We start from the raw sequence: 20,037 nt of genomic DNA, 5'->3' as shown, positions 1-20,037 counted from the left end.
GCAGACGGCGTTATTATAGTTCTCGCCCATTTGGCACTGCCCCAACAGGAAGTTATGTCATTTCCGCCCTTAGTAAATATGGCTGACCTCGGTCTGTCTTGCCTCTCACGCCCACAGGCCAGAGGCGGGGTATCAGCTATCACTCTAAGCACGATTGGTCGCAAGGAAACCTGGGGCCCAGAGGAAGACACCGTGGCTTTGAAGGCGTGTTCACGTTGTTTCTCTCTGGCGTCCAGGAACCTTGTATTTCTGGGCTACTCTCGATGGTATTTTTGGACGGATAGAGGACCCCGCGCAGGGCATTATGGGACAATGATGGCCGCTTTCAAACAGTGGAATTTACCTCTTTGAGACCCTCAGACCGAGCAGTGTTCGCGCTGGCGTCCCCAGATCAGTGGCAGAAGGTCCCGAGAGTCGTGCTTGGTGAAGTGAGTATCTCTTCCTCTTTCCAGATCCGTCCTTCGGCCGCCATGGTGGCTCCAGGCGGCCGGGGTCGGTTCGCGGCTTAGGTTTTGGGCCCTGGTTTCAGAGTTCCTCTTGTCCTTGTTACCCAACTTTCTCTACTCACTTGAGCGGTCTTGTGTCTATTCAGCCTGCTCCGGACTTTGTCCCCGTTATGGTCACATCCTTGTGTTTGGGAACGGCCCCCTGAGATCGAGGCATCCGCCCTGCGCCCTGGTTTATTTAGGACGGTGCCCTAACCTGTTACCTAGAGAGTCTGGATAGGGCTCCTGCTGCCTTCCTCCTTTCTCACCGAAGTGTCTCCATTAAGTCTGGTGGTTAATCTATAGGTAGAATATTAACCGCAAAGGGCAGGGAGTTTTTGGTTTTTGTTTTTAAAATCGGTATTGTTGAGAACAATTGACTCAAGGACACATGCAGTTGCTGCCCAAGAAGTCCTTTGTGGCTTCTGTGTCACTGATCTTTCTCCATAATCTGGCCCTGGAATTCCTTGTTTGCTATTTTGAGCGGACAATTAAATCCTTCCTTGACCTGTGTTGTGGATAAACTTCTTGTTGTCCAGAGAAATGTTTGAGTTCTTGTTCTCTTTTAATAGGATATATTTATTCATTTGCTTTAAAATTAGACTTTCATTTTGCCATTGCTGGGTTATAGCAGTCAACAAGACAGCCTCTCGCTTGTATGCAAATGACATTTTAGGACATAAGTCATCATTCAGGTAACTGCTGAGAGTCTGTGTACCTCAGTCTCCCCGTCTGGATTTCCTCATGTATATTTACATGTAACTTTCTTTTTCTGCTCCACCTGATGGAATTTCCAAATGAAGCTCTTGTTTGTTCATCTACATCATGTTTGCAGTACTCCTTGGTAGAGCTGTGCATGCCGATTAGAATATGGCAAAAGAAGTGTAGATTCCAGAGGTACAGTTCTTATGCTTTAACGACTTACTGGAATGAGAATAATTGTCTGTGTGTCCAACATAAGTTCATGCTTCTAAGTAGATGGTATCAGTTAAAGACGAGTGTGTTATCAACCAGGAGATCTTGCAGTCTCTTAAACACTTTCCTGAAATACCACTTCCTTAACTTAGCATTTCTCATATGCAAGTTTGGTAAATACAGTTTCTTATTCAAGAGATTTTTGCCAGCTATGGGCAGCTTTTTTTCCCCCCTTTTTGCACAAAACACTACTGATCACAACAAAAGTCACCAAGTGTGTAGAATATGGATGGTAAAATTATGTCCTTACACTTACACTTTGTGGAACCTGTGGCTTCAAGGGGGAGGGGATAGGTGAGTAGAAGAATGTATATAAAATATTAGAAATATTAGTAAGGAAACTAGTCAGTATACAGGGGCATAATAGCAAATGTGTAATAATTACACTGACAAAACATCTATGGTTCATGTACAGTTGTTAGATTCTCACAGTGGTTCTGTGCAGTGTATAGAGAAGTAATAGCTAACCAAGCCTGCTGCTTACTCTCACAGAAGCAGAAAATGCCAAGAGCCTGGGTATCTTTTTTATTTTTATTTTTTAATGTCTGTTACTAAAGAAGAGGGTGTGCTGCTGCAGCTGACATGAAAAAGGCCAGCGTGTTTGGTTGATGTTTGGAGGCAGTAAGCCAATGGGGATCTTAAAGGTGATTATTGTGATTCTTAAGTAGAGAAAGTAGAAGGGTGAAATTACAGGAGAATAAATTAAATAATGGGTAGGGAAAATCTATGAGTGAGGGCCATGGGCATGAATGAATGAATATGTCACTAAATAGTCTAGCAGTTATGAAACTCACTATGTATCTCAGGCTAGCTTCAAATTTGCCATCCTCTGGAGCCTCCTCAGCTTCTCACCTGCTAAGATTACAAGTGGGTGTCACCGTGCGTAGGACCAGAAACTGGATTTTAATTGAGGTTTCTGACTTACATCTAGTTCCCCTTCTAGTCCCTTTTTGTATTCCAGTAAGAAGTCCTTACTGAAGTTTATTCTTGTCTGGATGATACCCTCTTGATCCTACCACTTGCTCTGTGTATATGTGTCTCTGTGTCTTTCATATATGTTGAGGTGGGAACTGGGAAACTTTTTGAGATCGTCACTGATTTGGTGGGAAAGTCTTCGGAAGTAGCAAAGGGGGCTAGAGAGATGGCTCAGTTGGTGAAGTGCCTTCTCACAAGCATGAGGATCCGAGTACAAGGAAAGCTATGAGTAGAGGCACTTGTGTGCTGAAGAGGCAGACACAGGCAGATCCCAGGAGCTTGCTGACACCCTAGCTTGGCTGGATTTACTCCCAGTCCAGTGAGAGACCCTGTCTCAAAAAGTAAGGGAGCAACTGAGAAAACACTTGACATTGACCTCTGGCCTCATGTGCACACAGTGCCTGTGTACCTGCATGAACACACACACACACACACACACACACACACACACACACACCCTCTGATAGCAGAAGATGCTTTGGGCTCAGTGTAGGGATGGGGTAGCCACTTAAATTTACTAGTTATTCTGGGGTGCGGTAGAACTGAGTTTTCTTATGTTCAATTCTAATGATTCCTGTTCCTTCCAGAGAAATAAGAGCCTGTGATGGAGGACACTGGTGAGGATGCCTCCATCCATCGACTGGAAGGCACCGATCTGAACTCTCAGGTTGGTGGTCTTATTTGCAAGACCAAAAGTGCAACCAGTGAGCAGCATGTCTTCAAAGCCCCTGCTCCTCGCCCTTCATTGCTTGGACTGGACTTACTGGCTTCTCTGAAACGGAGGGAGCGAGAAGAGAAAGATGATGGAGAGGACAGGAAAAAGTCCAGAATCTCTTCTTACAAAGACTGGGAGGAGAGTAAGGATGACCAGAAAGATGCCGAGGAGGAGGGTGATGAGCAGGCCGGCCGGAGTGGCCGCAAAGACAGGTAAGGAAAGAGGGTAAACATTGGTGTCAGAAAATAGTAGCCCAGGTTTATCTCAGTTCCTGCTGGACACCTAAGAGCTTTAGGATTTTATTGTTTTTCTATAATACTGGTGGCGGATAGGAATTGGTAGAGATTTGTGGGAAAAATTCAAAGGCATCTAAGAAGTGGATGATGGAGTTTAAATGCCTGGGTTCTTGCCATGTGCAGGCCTTCAGCACTGGGGAGATGCATTGGAGAGGAATATTGCTTGTTGGCATACCCAGAGATAGAGGGAAATGTTTTCTTCCATGGAAGGCCCTGTCCCAGCTGGTCTCCCTGTTTCAGGCATTACCGATCTGCTCGGGTAGAGACTCCATCCCACCCTGGGGGAGTGAGTGAGGAGTTTTGGGAACGCAGTCGGCAGAGAGAGCGGGATCGGAGGGAGCATGGTGTCTATGCCTCATCCAAAGAAGAAAAGGATCGGAAGAAAGAGAAATCCCGGGATCGAGACTATGACCGCAAGAGAGACAGAGGTAAACTGCCTGTCACCAGTTCTGTTGCCCTTCATCATTTGAACCAGCAAGCCATTCTTTCCCTGTTGCAAGAACTTTTACAATAATGCTCATTAATTGCTTGTAGTACAACTGCTTTGCTTGAGTATGTGGTTCTTGTTTTATTGTGAAAACTGAGGATAAAGGAAATGATGGGTAATCTATTTAAGAAAACAGTTTAGAGTAGCATGGGTGATGGAGAAAGGACAGTGTTGTGGAACAAAATGAGACAGTCCAGTACCAGCCTTGATCATTATGTCTGTAGCTGAGGTTGGCTACACCACTAAATTCTTCATGATAGACATGTAACTGTTCACTTATGATTCTTGTTGGAAAGCAGCTGTTGTGTGAGTTTGACCCTTTCTATCCATTGAGAGGATGTGAGTGTGTGAGTTTTAGCCCATGGATGATGGGGTGTACCTGTGTGAGTGGGGAGGTGTGTGCTTTCTGTCCATGCGTGTGCATATGTTTTAGCATGGAGTACATATCTTTAAGCCCCATGTGTGACTCTTATAGATGAGCGGGACAGAAGTAGGCACAGCAGCAGATCAGATCGAGACGGAGGCTCAGAGCGCAGCAGCAGAAGAAATGAGCCAGAGAGTCCTCGACATCGGCCAAAAGGTATTCTGAGCTCTGTGGTGGCAGAATGAGCAGTAGTCAGCTGTGTTGTCAGGCAGTGAGTTGGAAGTCCTGATTATAGTGTGACCCTCTGGAGTTAGGGGGCCTGAGCACGGTGGGTGTGGTCCTGTCCCTTGCTTGGGTGGATGTACTTCCCAAGGGGATAGGTTGTTTGCTGCAAAACAGGTGTTTCAGATGTCAGGAAACTAGAGATGTGGTGGATCAAGAAGGATTTATTGGAAAAGAACTATTTGTTTTAAGATGAAGAGGTTTGCAGAGAGAAATTGATTCAAGCAGTGAAAGCTGAACTGTTAAATTCAGTCTTTTTAAAAATTCTCATCACACACACACAAAAAGAAAAATTCTCATCACTGCCAGGCAGTGGTGGCGCACACCTTTAATCCCAGCACTCGGGAGGGAGAGGCAGGGTGATCTCTGTGAGTTTGAGACCAGCCTGGTCTACAGATCGAGTTCCAGGACAGGCTCCAAAACCACAGAGAAACTCTGTCTTGAAAAACAAAACAAACAAACAAAATTCTCATCACTATCTTATCTATAGTAAATAAGTACAAGGTTATGAAACAGGGAAATAAGTTGCAGCAGTCAGGATATCTCCTCTGGTGAAGGCATTTGTTGCTAAACTTTATGATCTGAGTTTGTTACCAGGACCCATATGGAAGGAAGCCAACTCCCGAGAATTGTCATCTGACCTCTACATTTGTGCTGTGCCACATGGATACACACAGTTAAATAAATAAATGTAATTAAGAAATAAGTTAGGAAACTAGTTATGGTGGCTTATGCCTATAATCCCAGCACTTTGGAAGCTGAGGCAGGAGGATTGTAAGTTTGAGGCCAGTGTCACCTACATAGAGATACACTGTGTGAAGTCATGCCTCATTGACATTGGATGTTTACTGTGGATGTCTCTGGCCCCAGATGCAGCCACCCCTTCAAGGTCCACCTGGGAGGAGGAGGACAGTGGCTATGGCTCTTCAAAGCGCTCTCAGTGGGAATCACCCTCCCCAACACCTTCCTATCGGGACTCTGAGCGGAGCCATCGGCCATCCACTCGAGATCGAGACAGGTGATGGATAGGTGGGATGTGGGCAGGGAGAGTTGCTGGCGGCGGGGAGGACACAGTTCAGCTTAGTGACAGCTGACCTTGATGTTTCCAAGGACTGTGAGGAGCAAGTACTCAGATGACACCCCTCTGCCGACCCCCTCCTACAAGTACAACGAGTGGGCTGATGACAGAAGACACCTGGGGTCAACCCCACGGCTGTCCAGGGGCAGAGGTAGGGCCTGGAGGCAAGAGCAGAACTGGTTGGTTCAGAGGGGGTTGGGGAGATGGGGGGTGAGGTGGGGGCTGCTGAGTGGAGGCCGTACGCAAGAAGCTGTGCAGTCTTGCAGTTCTTCTGGTCCCCAGGGTTAGCTGGAGTTGCATGGGCCGACCTCGACATTTGCTTTCCTTTAGGAAGACGAGAGGATGGTGAAGAAGGGATTTCATTTGACACGGAAGAGGAGCGGCAGCAGTGGGAGGATGACCAGAGGGTAAAGGCGACATCTCTAAGGGGCTGGACAGGAGGTGGTGCCTATCCCTACAGGTGTGGGTGAAAGGAGGTGTTAGAACCAAGGGTTCTGAGGGGGCCCCAGCAGGACTGGGCTTGAGGAAGGAGATTAATGCTGGTCCGTCCAGGGGCCTGGACCTTTGGAGAAACAGGCTGCACAGTGATGCTTTTGTACTGATGCAGCTAGTCAGATGGGGCTCCTGCAGTGGGTGCCTCTGTGTGCTAAATGTGAGACATGATGGCATGGCAGCCTGCCCTGTGAAGTCAGAGCTGTCTGGTCTCCTCCTGGCCTTGTCCAGGTCTCTTGTGCTGATCACAAGCTGCTCTTGGTGTTCTTGGACTTCTTACCAGATACTGCTTTGCTCCTGTGTGGCTGCATCTCCCACATGCATGTGGCCTGTCCCTGTTCTCATGCTTTGTCTCATCCCCTGCAGCAAGCAGACCGGGACTGGTACATGATGGATGAGGGCTATGATGAGTTCCATAACCCCTTGGCCTACTCGTCTGAGGACTACGTGAGGCGGCGGGAGCAACACCTGCACAAACAGAAGCAGAAGCGCATTTCAGCCCAGCGTAGACAGATCAATGAGGTGAGGCTGCAGCAGTGGCTGGTGCCAGCTTAGAGCAGAGGTGGGATGGATGGGAGGAGTCTTCAATTTGCCAAGTGATGATGTAACACAGCCGGCTGTTTATAGACAGAGCCAGGTCAGATAGGCCTCTGTGGAACAGGAACAAGAGCAGGAAGCTTTCGGTAGCTTAGAACACCCGGCTCCTCCTCCTCTCTCCTGCAGTACTCTGTGAGGGCCCCGTGGGGAGAATGGTATGGTGATGACTGCCTCTGGGTGTATTTGTGTGTGTGTTAGGGCTGGTGCCCAGCTGCTTCTTGGGACAAAGTACTGCAAGTGCCTCAGCTTTAGTAGTGACTTCTGAATAAGGAGCTGCAGGGTGTAGAGTCCCACTAAGAGTCTGTCACGTGTGGACTGGCCTGCTAACCTTTCAAGATCACCTCTTAGTCGCAGGCTAAATGTGACTCTCCTTGTATCCCCACAGGACAATGAGCGCTGGGAGACTAACCGAATGCTCACCAGTGGGGTGGTCCATCGGCTGGAGGTGGACGAGGACTTTGAGGAGGACAATGCAGCCAAGGTGCATCTGATGGTGCACAACCTGGTGCCTCCTTTTCTGGATGGACGCATCGTCTTCACCAAGCAGGTAGGGCTTCTGTGCCAGAGACTTGGACGTTAGAAAGCATTGAGGGGGAGAGAGGGTTGGAAGAAGGGGTTGGTACAGTCACGTGTCCATTTGAGGGGTCGGGACTCCTTTACTGGGGCCCATCCATGTACAGCAGGGCCTCTGGTTGACTTCAGTGACCAGTGGGAAATTTTTTTTTTCCTTCCCTACTTCCTGCAGCCAGAGCCTGTAATCCCAGTGAAGGATGCCACCTCGGACCTGGCCATTATTGCTCGGAAAGGCAGCCAGACAGTTCGCAAGCACAGGGAACAAAAGGAGCGGAGAAAGGTTGGTATCTTGCCACCCGGGCTGAGGTCCTTGTGTTTCTTTTCTTACTCCTGTTAAAAATCTCAATATGGCATATAGACTCCCACTGGCAGTCAGAGGGTGTACTTGCATGGATCAAGAAGCAGCCCAAGGAGAGTACTGCGTTCTACTCAGTCCTTAGTTAAGGCAACTATAAGGCCTGGTGCCGGGTGTTGGAGGCTTGAGATGTGTGGCTTGGTGCTACCGTTGCCTTGTGGGAGTTTACTGCCTGCCAGATGAAGCCTGCTCTCCACCAGAATTGTTTCCCCTGCCTATAGTCTTGTCAGCGGATGAATCAATTTCACTCGTGTTGTCTTCTTCAGGCTCAGCACAAACACTGGGAACTGGCAGGGACCAAACTAGGAGACATAATGGGTGTCAAAAAAGAGGAAGAGCCAGATAAATCTGTGACAGAAGATGGGAAAGTGGACTACAGGTGGGTAGTGTTGACAAGTCTTCTGATCCCTTCCTTCAAGTCTCTTGTCTACTGACTTTAGATTTCCTTGGGCTTCTTTCCATTGTCACCCCTGTTGCTACAGTGATGGCTGTGTAGACTGAGACTCAGGGAGGTTAAGGAATTTGCTTGAGGGCACCCAGCTAGGAAATGGTGATTTAGTTTAGCACCAGACAGTCCTGTGGGGAGCCCCTGCTCTTTGAGCTCTTCCATGTGGGAAGACAGGATTTCTTTCCTTGGTTGGATTTCAGTACCTTATAGTAAGGAGGAACTGGTTTTCACAGGGCTTTTTCAATACAAGGGACTCTGTTTTGGTAGTAACGTCTCTGTTCATAGAGGTTTTATGCAGCTGTTGAGTCACTGCTTTGTGGAGTCCCTGCATTGGGTAGGCACTAGACTCAAATGTCCCTTCTACTTCTCCTAGTGGTTCTTTGTACCTCTGTGTGAAGTGTCCCAAATAAGAAGTTGGTATTACTGGTCAGGCCTTGCTGGTCTCTGGGTCATTTCGTCCCTTCCGTTTCAGTTGGTAGGTGACCAGGAGGACTGAGTGAAATTAGAAATAGAAACTTGAAGGAGCTTGGGCAGATCTGGGGGAGGAAAGGGCTCTTGGGGAAGGTGGGTAGAAGGGTCTTGGGACATGACCATGTATCAGACACTGATTGCTTATACAGAAATAAGGCAAACGTAAGTGAGCTGTTCTTTGAAAATGAGACCTTTACACTGTGCAGCCCTATCAAGGGGAGAGAGGAATTCTGATCTATGTCCTGTATAGCTAGCACCTGGAAGACCTCTGTGGCTTCGTAAAGTGTGGTGCTGAAATTGCCTAAATTTCTGTCTAAATTAGTGACCTGCTGGCTAATTTCAGTTCCTCTTCTGGCCACCTTTTGTTTAGGACAGGCAATCTGCCCACTGGAGAGTCTGCTCTCTGATCCCTGTCAGCTGTTTGATCAGGGCTCTGGACTGTGTGTGATGGATGGATGATGGAGTGGTCTGCTAGCACCGTAGGCCCACTGAGATGCAGTCTTGGATGGCCAGGCTGCTTTGGTGTCTATGAGGTTGATTGCTTCTTGTCACAGTTGTTCACATTCTTAGGAGCAAGAGGAGGGCAGCTAACTTACTCCTGAGGGACAGTGTGGGGAGGTCATCCATGCTGTCGTGTTTCCCAGGACAGAGCAGAAGTTTGCGGATCACATGAAGGAGAAGAGTGAGGCCAGCAGTGAGTTTGCAAAGAAGAAGTCGATCCTGGAGCAGAGGCAGTACCTGCCCATCTTTGCAGTACAGCAGGAGCTTCTCACCATCATCAGGTAACGTCCCCAGACCCTGTGTTCCAGTGTGGGACATCTAATGGGGAAGGAAAATATTATTTTTCCCTAGTGGATTGGCTTAGGCTATGCTGCATGAAGTAAGATGACATTACTTCCTTTAGTGCTTCAGGTTTACCTTGGCTGAGTCCCAGACTTTTCGTGTGGTGGCTTCTTAAAGAGGCTGGTTTTGCATGCTTCTCTAGTCAAGCATGCTTCTTGGAGAGCTAGGCTTTACTAGAGGCAGCAAGGCTTCTTAAGGCTTCTAGGGGGCGTTTTCTAAGATTGCTTTTCCATTCAGGCTGCTCAGTGCATTGCTCCTCTTCCTTGTAGAGACAACAGCATTGTGATCGTGGTTGGGGAGACAGGGAGCGGCAAGACCACTCAGCTGACCCAGTACTTGCATGAAGATGGTTATACAGACTATGGGATGATTGGGTGCACCCAGCCCCGGCGTGTGGCTGCCATGTCAGTGGCCAAGAGAGTCAGTGAAGAGATGGGGGGAAACCTTGGTGAAGAGGTGAGTGGCCATGAGGTCTGAGCTTTTTCCTGACAGCTTCTGCCATTTTGCTGGAGGCTGTGGTCTGCTTAAGCTGGACTCCATCTGTGGGGTTTAACAATGGGTAATGGTCACTTTCTGAGCTGTGTCTCTGACCCCCAGGTGGGTTATGCCATTCGCTTTGAAGACTGCACTTCTGAAAACACCTTAATCAAATACATGACTGATGGGATCCTGCTCCGTGAGTCCCTCAGGGAGGCTGACCTGGATCACTACAGTGCCATCATCATGGATGAGGCCCATGAACGGTCCCTCAACACCGACGTGCTCTTTGGGCTGCTCCGGGAGGTAAGGGCTTCGGGGTCTGTTCCTTGTGTGGCTGAGGTGCCTGGGTGAGTTCCTCTGAAGCTCCCATGTCACCTGGTCAGCTGAGTGACTTGCGGTTCATGCAATAGTTCCATTACTCAGTCTTGATTAGGATTGATAAACCTAATGCACAGCTCTGCCAGCTGTGGCTTCTGCTTTCTCTGTGGTAAGGAGCTGAGACTGGAGGTCCCAAACCCACCGGAGCCTCTGTTGACCCCTTTTCTCAGGTTGTGGCTCGGCGCTCAGACCTGAAGCTCATTGTCACATCAGCTACTATGGATGCAGAAAAATTTGCTGCCTTTTTTGGGAATGTACCCATCTTCCACATACCTGGGCGTACCTTCCCTGTTGACATCCTCTTCAGCAAGGTACTGAGGCCTCTGTCCTTTGGCATGCTCTGATGAATAGACAGCTGGAGGAGGTGGGGTGCAGAGTTGGGGAAGATGTAGTCAGTGCCATGAGGCAAATGGTGCAGTGTGCAGCTCCAGAGCTCATATGGACATAGGTCTGTGCTCTGAGGAAGGTTTTATGTCCTTGTTTCTGAAGTAAGGTGCCCGGGGAAGTACAGCTGTAATTGTAAGGGCCACAGCATTCAGGCTCTTCCTGAGGTTGGCATCCCTGAGTCCAGTGCTGCAGTCCAGACAGGTGACAAAGCTGTGTGTCCTCTGGGGGAAGCTGATCTGCGATGCCATTGTACCCTTCTCACTGCCCTCTACTGGTGTTGCAGACCCCGCAGGAAGATTATGTGGAGGCTGCAGTGAAACAGTCCTTGCAGGTGCACTTGTCTGGGGCCCCTGGGGACATCCTTATCTTCATGCCTGGTCAAGAGGACATTGAGGTGCGTGCTTTGCTCACCACTGGGGTAAATGGGTGAAACCTATGCATTAGAGTTTTGGCCTCCAGGGTCTCATGACTTCTTGTGCTTTAGGTGACCTCTGACCAGATTGTGGAACACCTGGAAGAACTGGAGAATGCACCTGCCTTGGCTGTGCTGCCCATCTACTCCCAGTTGCCTTCTGACCTCCAGGCCAAAATCTTCCAGAAGGTGTGATGGGGGAACTTTGGTTTTGGGTGTCTCCTGCTGCCCCACAAAGGAGGGCAAGAGGAGGAATGTTCCTTTCCTGTAAGAGCAGGTGGAAAGTGGGCATTTCTTGCTTGTTCAGTCTTTCTTTCTCAAGGGCTTACCTTTCTTCCTGCATGTCCTGGTCGGCCCTAGGCTCCAGATGGCGTCCGGAAGTGTATCGTTGCTACCAACATTGCTGAGACATCTCTGACTGTTGATGGCATCATGTTTGTTATCGACTCTGGCTACTGCAAGTTAAAGGTAAGGGATGATACAGGAGGCAGGGTTCTGGGTCTTCACCTAGAGCCAGTTCAGCACAGAGCTGCCAAGTCAGGCCCTGGTCTGCTCTGTCAGGTACACGAGAGAGTGGCAGAGGTGTCAGGTTAACATTTAGTGAGTGCTGATCTTGCCATGTGTTTGGTTCAGCTAATCCTTGTGGCAGCCTGATGCTATAGATAATTCAAGTAACTCTAGTGGTCGCAGAGCTGGCATTGATGGAGAAACCCTAAGACTTTCTTGAATCTCCAGGCTCTAAAACGATGGCCGCTTGAGTTGCTAAGACACTCTCTGTGATGAGTAGTAACTGAGTGTTCGATTGTCTCAGTGCTACTTTTCTTTCTCCTTACTCTGTCCTTAATCAGTTCTTTTGTGTCCCCTACTAGGTCTTCAACCCCAGGATTGGCATGGATGCTCTGCAGATTTACCCTATTAGCCAGGCCAATGCCAACCAGAGGTCAGGGAGAGCTGGCAGGACGGGCCCAGGTCAGTGTTTCAGGTAGGAGTCCTGTGCTAGCCTACTCCTTAGGGCAGTGCTGGGACTATGGACCAGAACACAGGCGGGGCCTTCTGTGGTTTCTGGCCCTCCTTAGAGCTGAGGCTGGGTGCTGCTGAGGACTGCCACTTGGTGGTGCTGATGAGTGGAAGGACTCTTTCCAGGGATTTCTGTGCTCTCAGGTAGTGCTATATGAAGGGACCTGTAGTGAACAGCAGCAGGAACAGCAGACCAACCTCCAGAGTGGGGGTCTGAGTAATGGTGGTGCTTTTTCACTTGCCTGATTACTTTTTCTCCTCTGTTTTTATGACTAAAAAAGAATAATGCATTCATTAGAAAATCAGCAAATGCATACAGATGTTAAGACAGCAACAAAACCTTGCTGTAATTTTATCTTAGACACTTTGGCTCCCACAGGCATTTAGGGGGCTCCAGCAGAAGACAAGGTTAGAAGACAAGGGTTGAGCAGATAGAAGTGAGTGACTGAGAAGTGGGTGGGGCAGGTCCCTGCTTGTAGGCTTTGTTGGCTGTTGGGATGAGACTCTTGAATAGTTTCTTCTGACATTCTGCTGTGTGAATGGTTCCTAAATGTGAGGCTGGCAGGCCCGCAGAGGGCAGGTGCAGCCCAGTCATTGGCTTCTCCCTGGCAGACTCTATACTCAGAGTGCTTACAAGAATGAGCTCCTGACCACCACTGTGCCTGAGATCCAGAGGACCAACCTTGCCAACGTAGTGCTGCTGCTCAAGTCCCTGGGAGTGCAGGACCTCCTGCAGTTTCACTTCATGGATCCACCCCCAGAGGACAACATGCTCAACTCCATGTATCAGCTCTGGATCCTCGGAGCCCTGGATAACACAGGTGTGTGGCCAGGAGCTACTGCTGGGGCCTGAGGGACTGGCACATTAATTCTTTTCTATCCACTGTACACTGAATTTCTGGCTCTGGTTTCTACTCTTAGGTGGTCTCACTTCCACGGGGCGGCTGATGGTGGAGTTCCCACTGGACCCGGCCCTCTCCAAGATGCTCATTGTGTCTTGTGACATGGGCTGCAGCTCTGAGATCCTGCTCATCGTCTCCATGCTTTCAGTTCCTGCCATCTTCTACAGGCCCAAGGTAGGAATGCAGTGCTGGCTTCTCTCTCCCCAGAGGGCTGGAGGGATCATTGGCAGGGAAGTGGTCTGTCCTCTGTGTTATGGGCATGGAGATTCTGCCTTTGCTGTCTTCTCATAGTGGGAAGTGGAGGAGGAGGTAGGAGGGTTGGCCAGTGGTTCTTAGTGTTTTGGAAATTTGCAAGACCATCTTTGATCTTGTAGTATGGTTCTGCCTAAGACCCAATGTTTTAGTTTATTTTATTATTTGTTAGTTTGATTCTGTATTGTTAGGCATATTGATGTGTGGGCAGGTATAGTGTGAGAGTCCTTGGGATATGCCCTATGGGTCTGGCCTCCCCATGCCTATATTTAAGGGTCCCTGTTTTTTTTTTTTTTTTTTTTTTTTCCCTAGGGCAGAGAGGAGGAGAGTGATCAAATCCGAGAGAAGTTTGCTGTCCCTGAAAGTGACCATCTGACTTACCTGAATGTCTACCTGCAGTGGAAGAACAATAATTACTCTACCATCTGGTGCAATGACCATTTCATCCATGCCAAGGCCATGCGGAAGGTGGGGTGGCAGCCCTGAGGGGCACAGTCTAGAGGAAAGGGTCGTGTGGTGGAGGGTAAGGCTCCATCTTGTCTTGCTTGTGTCCTGCTCTAGGTTCGGGAGGTGCGGGCCCAGCTCAAGGATATCATGGTGCAACAGCGGATGAGCCTGGCCTCGTGTGGCACTGACTGGGACATTGTCAGAAAATGTATCTGTGCTGCCTATTTCCACCAGGCAGCCAAACTCAAGGTGAGCCAAGGAGCCACAGAGCCCTGGCCCTTTTCTTGACACCTATGTGAAGGCAAAGTCCTTTCTTATGCAGGTTGTAGCTTGTGTCAAGACTGTTGGTGATGTGGCCATCTTTTTTCTCTTTCAGGGGATTGGGGAATATGTGAATATCCGCACAGGGATGCCCTGCCATTTACACCCCACCAGCTCCCTCTTTGGAATGGGCTACACCCCCGACTACATTGTGTATCACGAGCTGGTCATGACCACCAAGGTGAGTTCTGATATTGGGACCCACTGGCTGGAGCTAGGCCTTTGCAACCCTCTGCTGCCTTGTGTAGAGCTCTAGAGACTTGAGGCACCTGGTTTTTCTCTGTAGGACCTTTCAGGCTGCTTTTCAGCTTAGGGTTCTTGCCGGAGTATTAATCAGGGTAACTTGAAGAGTATGGTGGCCACAGCTGTGCCAGAGGATTATCTCCTGCTGGCTGCTGGCAAGAGCAGTCCCTGCTAGTGCCATCGAGGGGCTTTCTGCATACCTGCGCTTTCCTGTTGAATGCTGAGGGCTGTTTTCTCAGCATAGGGGTTGGAGACGGAGATGGGATGACAATTCCAGTGTCCCTTGCATTTTCCAGCCTTACAGGACTAGCAGCAGGACCCTTCTCATGACTTTCCTGTGACCTCTACCTTGTTGCTTTTCTGCCCACAGGAGTACATGCAGTGTGTGACCGCAGTGGACGGAGAGTGGCTGGCGGAGCTGGGCCCCATGTTCTACAGTGTGAAGCAGGCCGGCAAATCTCGACAGGTAAGGATCCTAAGCTTCTGGGGAAGTGCTGTTTGCCCATGGGAAAGATTTTCCTTTCATCTGCTATAAAAGGCTTGTCCTTGTGCGACCTCTCACTTCTCTCCCCAAACGTAAAAACTGACCCAGCCAACCTGCCTGTCTGGTTTTCTGCACTCCTCCAGCTGGTGGGTTGGTTGGGCGCTTTTTACTTTTTAAACTTAATCAAGAACTTCAGATACTCATAAAACTAGACAAAATACTATGAAGAAGCTGCTGTAATTAACTAAATTTCTTATCCTCTGTAATTGACATGTCTATTTTGCTGATTTTTTTTTTTTTTACCCACACTCTTGTCCTTTCTCCTCCTAAGAGCATTTTAAAGTTTGCCTCCAGAGATTGTTATTTTTATTCTTAAGTATTTGAGAATGAATAGGACTTATTTCAACAAAATCTCCTCTATGCCAGTGTCAGTCCTAACAGACCATCTTTTGTGTCACTAAGTCTCCAATTCCTATCCAACGTTTCCCATTTATCTCAGAGCTGACATCTCACTATTGATTTAATTGAATTAGGGTGGAACATTGCAGGGGTGGTTTTGTGCGTTAAGACCTTTGTTCTGGTACAGGATCTACTTGCTTTCTTTATGACATCGATTTATTGGAGCAATTGTCATCTGTTGCATAGAATATTCTACAGTGTGCATTTGGCTGATTACTTCCTTTAGTGCTGGCTAACTTGTGTCTTTCTCATGTATTCTTCACTAACTAAGGCCTGATAGGTTTGTTTCAGATGTTATGATGATATGTATACATGGCCCAATTTGTGGTCCAGATTGTATAAGCCTGCCTCTGTTCATTTCCTCTACTCACGACTCCATTTCAAGGATTTGTTAACAACACTTTAATCTGTTATTTAGGGGTGCAAAATGTGACTCTGCTTTTGTATTCCCACTTTTTCACATAATTATCTTCAGACTAAGACAAACACAGGTCCTTTCTAGCCACATGACAGTGTCTTCATGATTTCTGTGTACCTCCTGGCATGGCTGTGAACTTAATTAGAAGAACATGTGTATTGGGCTGTGGTTGTCGTTGGGTATGAAACCACTAGCATGCATTCAATCTTCAGCACTGCTGAGGAAAGTGAAACCTTGATTTGAGGTTGCCTTGGCAATTCTTGGGGTTGAGGAGAAGGCTCAGTGGGGTAAGCATGAGAACTGAAGTTCAAATCCACAGCACCCATATAATAAAATCTGGGAATAGCCATGCATGTCTGTAACCCCATTGTTGGGAATCAGAGTCAGGTGGGCCCTGGAGGCCTAATAGCCAGCATAGCTGAAGGTAAGCCTTGGTGAACTTCAGGCTCAATAAGAGACTCTGCTTCAAGGGGATAATGTGGAGAACTACCAACAACTACCATCCTTCCTCTGGCTTGTGCATGAGCTCATCCAACCACATATGTGTACACACACACACACACACACACACACACACACACACACACACACGAAGAATGTCAGTACTTGCTGGCTTGTGTGGAGTGCTGAAGGGTGACTGACTAAGACTGCATTATCCAGTGTCTATCTTGAATATTTTCAAACAGTCCTGAGCTGCAGAAGGAAAGGTGCCCTTGGTGCTGGGACATAGAGAATCACAGGCCTGGGTTCTTGGAGCTGTCCCCAAGCACAGATGCAGCCTCTGCAGCTGGTACCCCCTGCCTTTTTCTAGGAGAATCGTCGTCGGGCTAAAGAGGAAGCCTCTGCCATGGAGGAGGAGATGGCCCTGGCCGAGGAGCAGCTGCGTGCCCGGCGGCAGGAGCAGGAGAAGCGCAGCCCACTGGGCAGTGTCAGGTGAGGCCTTGGGGAAGCCCCCAGGGCCAGGCAGGTGGTAGGTCAGGTTTTAAGAGAAGTTGTTGGTTTAAAGGGGACATTGGTACAGAGGTAGCTTTGTGCTGGGTGGTCACCTATGGAGGTGGTTGTTGGACAACTTGGCGGACACAGATGTCCACTGCAGTTCTTGGTCATCATCGTGTAGATTCAGGACCTAAAGTGGGCTGGAGTCTTGGGGTAGACCTTACAGCTTTATTGTCAAGCAAGGGGATTGGGAAAAAATACCAGTAGAGAGCCTTGGGTTCCTGCACTTGTGCGGGTATAATGCCTGGAGTTAGGGTGAACGTGACATTTAGGGCACTGTGGTCTGTCCTCTCTTCACCCAGCACCAGAGTTTTTCCTCTTTAGATAAGAGGTTCCTATGGACTTGCTCTGCTTTCTGGGGTGATTCAGGGACTCAGGAGAGAGTTCAGTTAATAGATTTATTACTGAAAACAAAGGCAGAGGTGTGTGGAAGGAGGAGTGAGCAGATCCTAAATGTAAAGACTCATTTGTGCTTGGGGCTGTTACCCTGGCACATTGACTTGTGACAGTATGCACTCACAGGTTTTTGACAGTCAGGCACACTCCAGTGAGCTTTGGTGCTCATGGTTTTTAACTGAATTCTATGACTTTAGCATGTATGGTTGAGGCATAGTATCAGTGGTTGCACTCAGCCTCTGGTCCTCTCTCCCATCCCCCACTCTGGGGCTTAGTCGGTAGCACGTGGGTGGCTCAAGCCCCAGCTCTCAGCACATGACTGGTCTTTCTGACCAGGCCAGCCAGCTCCATCTTACTCCAGCTGAACATGAACTGTCAGGAGTGTTCTGAGGGCCCTTTGTAAGTAGTAGAGATGCCCTGGTCACTTGGCTAATTCCTCCAGGCACTAGGGACAAGGATAAACACAAGTGGTGACCTTCTTATCTAGGGACCACAAAAGGAGTTGTCTAAAAATCCATTGTAAATGTTCCTTAATGGATGTCAGAGTGGAGTGACTTCTTGGGGAGCAAGGTACTGTGGATGAGATCCTTCAGCCTTGCAGTGAGTCCGAAACAGCAAGGCCTCCAGGCCTTTGGTACTGTTGAGTCCCTGCTCAGGGAGAAGCATTGTTCCTACCTCCTCTTTCTGTGTGTCCAGGTCCACAAAGATCTACACTCCAGGCCGGAAAGAGCAGGGGGAGCCCATGACACCTCGTCGCACACCAGCCCGCTTTGGACTGTGAGAAGAGGCTGTTGCAGGAGGATGGCAGCCAGGTACTGAGCTCTAAGCTCTAAGCTCTCCAGCCAAAGCGCCCTAAGGATGTGGACACAGCCTTTCATCTGTGTGTTCATCCAGTCTGGGGCAGTTACTGCTGAGTCAGCCTCTGCCTTGGGAAGAGGCATCCTGATGCAGGGCTTGGCAGAAGAGACTGTAGAACGAATAAGCAGCTGCTTGAGCAGCAGGAGGTGGCTGGGCCATCACATCCACATAGCCTGTCCCCAGGACACTTGGCATGTGAGCAACTAGCTGTGACTGAATCTTTTTTAATCCTTGTGTAAAGTAGCAAGATAGAGGCAGATGCACTTGTAATTTGGTTATCACTGGGGATTTGGAAATAAATATATTATTTCTAAAATGTGATTGCATTTTTAATTTTCTCTCTTTTTCACTGCTCTGATCCCTACAATTGGGACGGGAGAAGCAGATGCCTTGTCCTGTCTGCTCTTGGATAGATCTTTCTAGAACCTTAGCTTTGCTCTCTGTACATTCTGTCGATGGTGTGTACACATGTGCATGTGCTTATGTGTATGTATGTGTGTGTGTGCATGCACATGGGCGTGTGTGAGGAGACCAGAGATGTTACCTGTCTCCCTTATTTTTTCATGGGTTCTGGGGGTCTGATCCCATGTCTTCATTCTCACATTCTCACCTTCTTAGCCTCTAGGCAGAGATTCCTAGAAGAGGGATTGACTGAATGGGACCCAGCCTGGGTGTAGAGACTTGAGAGATGGCTCAGGGCATCTAGCATGGGACAGGCAAGCTCTGGATACCAGCTGTTTCTGAGGCTGGTAGGCAAGATGAGGCCTTGATGGCCTGCTAATGGGAGGGAGGAGAGCAGGGGCTTGGTTTAGCTTTCCCAGGGGGGTTGGCTTCTTTAAAGAGGTGTATGCTGTTTGGAGGCTTCCACCTGCTTGGGAAACCTAATCTTGGCCCTAGGTGGGAAGTCCAAAAGAAGATGGCTCAGTAGGGACCCGTTTACAGGTTCAGGCTTAGGATACAGTGGTATGGGAAGAGTGGATTCTAACTGTTAGTTTACGACTAATATGCTGAGACTGTGGGCACCAACCACTTTACACGTTCCTTTAGATAAGAAAAAACGGGATATTATGAAAACTGGGTCTGATGCCACTTAATTTAAAAGTAAGGAACACCTGGCCAAGGACACAGGTGTCACAAGAAGCATGGCTAGCCTCCTGCTCCCACAGGTCTGCCCAAAGGTGACTTGGGGTTAAAGCTTCTGCCTGGGATTTGGTCTGGACCTGTGTCTACATGGTTTTCATATGATTACAGCTTTCTGTGTAGGGCAGCTTTACCACTGGTTCTTACTGACTTCCTCTGGTTGTAGCTGATTCTAGTGGACAGAAACATTTCTAAAAAATGTCTGTGCTCTCTGCTTAGACATGACCCTGAAGTGAACTCCTAATACTTTGGACTTGCTGGAGTGAGTGAGGGCACTGGTGCCTGTGCAGTCTATAAAAGAACCCTGCCTGGGGCCAGGGGCTTTGTTCTCAGTCATCTGAGTTTATCCTTTGTAAAAGAATTAATTTTTATACATGATATTAAATAAAGATTTCATTCATATGCATATTGATATCTGATTTCCCCAGCCCCCATTGTTTAAGGCTGTCCTTTCCACTTTGAACGGTCTTACTACCCTTGTCAAAAATTATGTGTCCTTGTGCAAGGGTGTTTGGGTTCTTTGTTTGCTTCTGTTGGTCAGTAGGACTGTCTTCATGACAGGACCACTCTGGTTTGATGACTGTAGTAGCTTTGCAGGCTCGGGTTAAACACACTTGCTGTTCTTGCATAGGACCTAGGTTCAATTCCCCAGTAACCACATGATGGCTTGCAACCATCTGTAACTCCAGTGCCAGGGACTTTGACACCCACTCTGACACACACACACACACACACACACACACACACACACACACACACACACACACAGCATACAAGCAATATATCCATACATATAAAACATTTAAAAAGTACAACATGAATTTTCAGCTTTATCCTTTTTGTTTTTGAGTTCCCCTGAAATTATGTGAATTTTAGCATGGATTTTTCCATTTCTGCAAAAGGTATCATTAGAATTTTGATAGAAGTTGTACCAAATTATAAATCCATTTGTGTAGTATCAGTAGATGGATATCAATTTTTTCAGTTCATGAACATGGACTGTGTTTATAT

General features: G+C 48.2%; 1 protein-coding gene across 1 annotated transcript; it reads left to right on the top strand.

The window, feature by feature from the left end:
• Positions 1 to 123: 123 nt before the first annotated feature.
• On the top strand, positions 124 to 18,207 carry Dhx38 (DEAH-box helicase 38). The gene is made up of 27 exons (XM_027405958.2): positions 124 to 428; positions 3,023 to 3,362; positions 3,687 to 3,874; positions 4,409 to 4,513; positions 5,450 to 5,597; positions 5,690 to 5,808; positions 5,988 to 6,064; positions 6,516 to 6,671; positions 7,132 to 7,293; positions 7,492 to 7,599; positions 7,941 to 8,053; positions 9,238 to 9,375; positions 9,706 to 9,892; positions 10,034 to 10,219; positions 10,465 to 10,605; positions 10,965 to 11,075; positions 11,166 to 11,282; positions 11,454 to 11,561; positions 11,963 to 12,075; positions 12,723 to 12,931; positions 13,032 to 13,186; positions 13,577 to 13,732; positions 13,826 to 13,960; positions 14,088 to 14,213; positions 14,646 to 14,741; positions 16,448 to 16,569; positions 17,725 to 18,207. The coding sequence occupies exons 2-27, from the start codon at positions 3,040 to 3,042 to the stop codon at positions 17,807 to 17,809; spliced, it is 3,684 nt and encodes a 1,227-aa protein (XP_027261759.1). The 5' UTR covers positions 124 to 428; positions 3,023 to 3,039; the 3' UTR covers positions 17,810 to 18,207.
• Positions 18,208 to 20,037: the final 1,830 nt, after the last annotated feature.

This window comes from Cricetulus griseus, chromosome 3 (assembly GCF_003668045.3).
Source record: "Cricetulus griseus strain 17A/GY chromosome 3, alternate assembly CriGri-PICRH-1.0, whole genome shotgun sequence".
NCBI lineage: Eukaryota > Metazoa > Chordata > Mammalia > Rodentia > Cricetidae > Cricetulus > Cricetulus griseus.
This window is presented reverse-complemented; position numbering and strand designations above follow the sequence as displayed.

Excerpts from the sequence above, each read along its gene's own strand:
- Dhx38 (XM_027405958.2), top strand. The coding sequence starts at position 3,040 with ATGGAGGACACTGGTGAGGATGCCTCCATCCATCGACTGGAAGGCACC. Across the intron at positions 10,220-10,464 it reads TCTTTGGGCTGCTCCGGGAG|GTTGTGGCTCGGCGCTCAGA; the intron begins GTAAGGGCTTCG and ends CCCTTTTCTCAG. Across the intron at positions 12,932-13,031 it reads CGGAGCCCTGGATAACACAG|GTGGTCTCACTTCCACGGGG; the intron begins GTGTGTGGCCAG and ends TTCTACTCTTAG.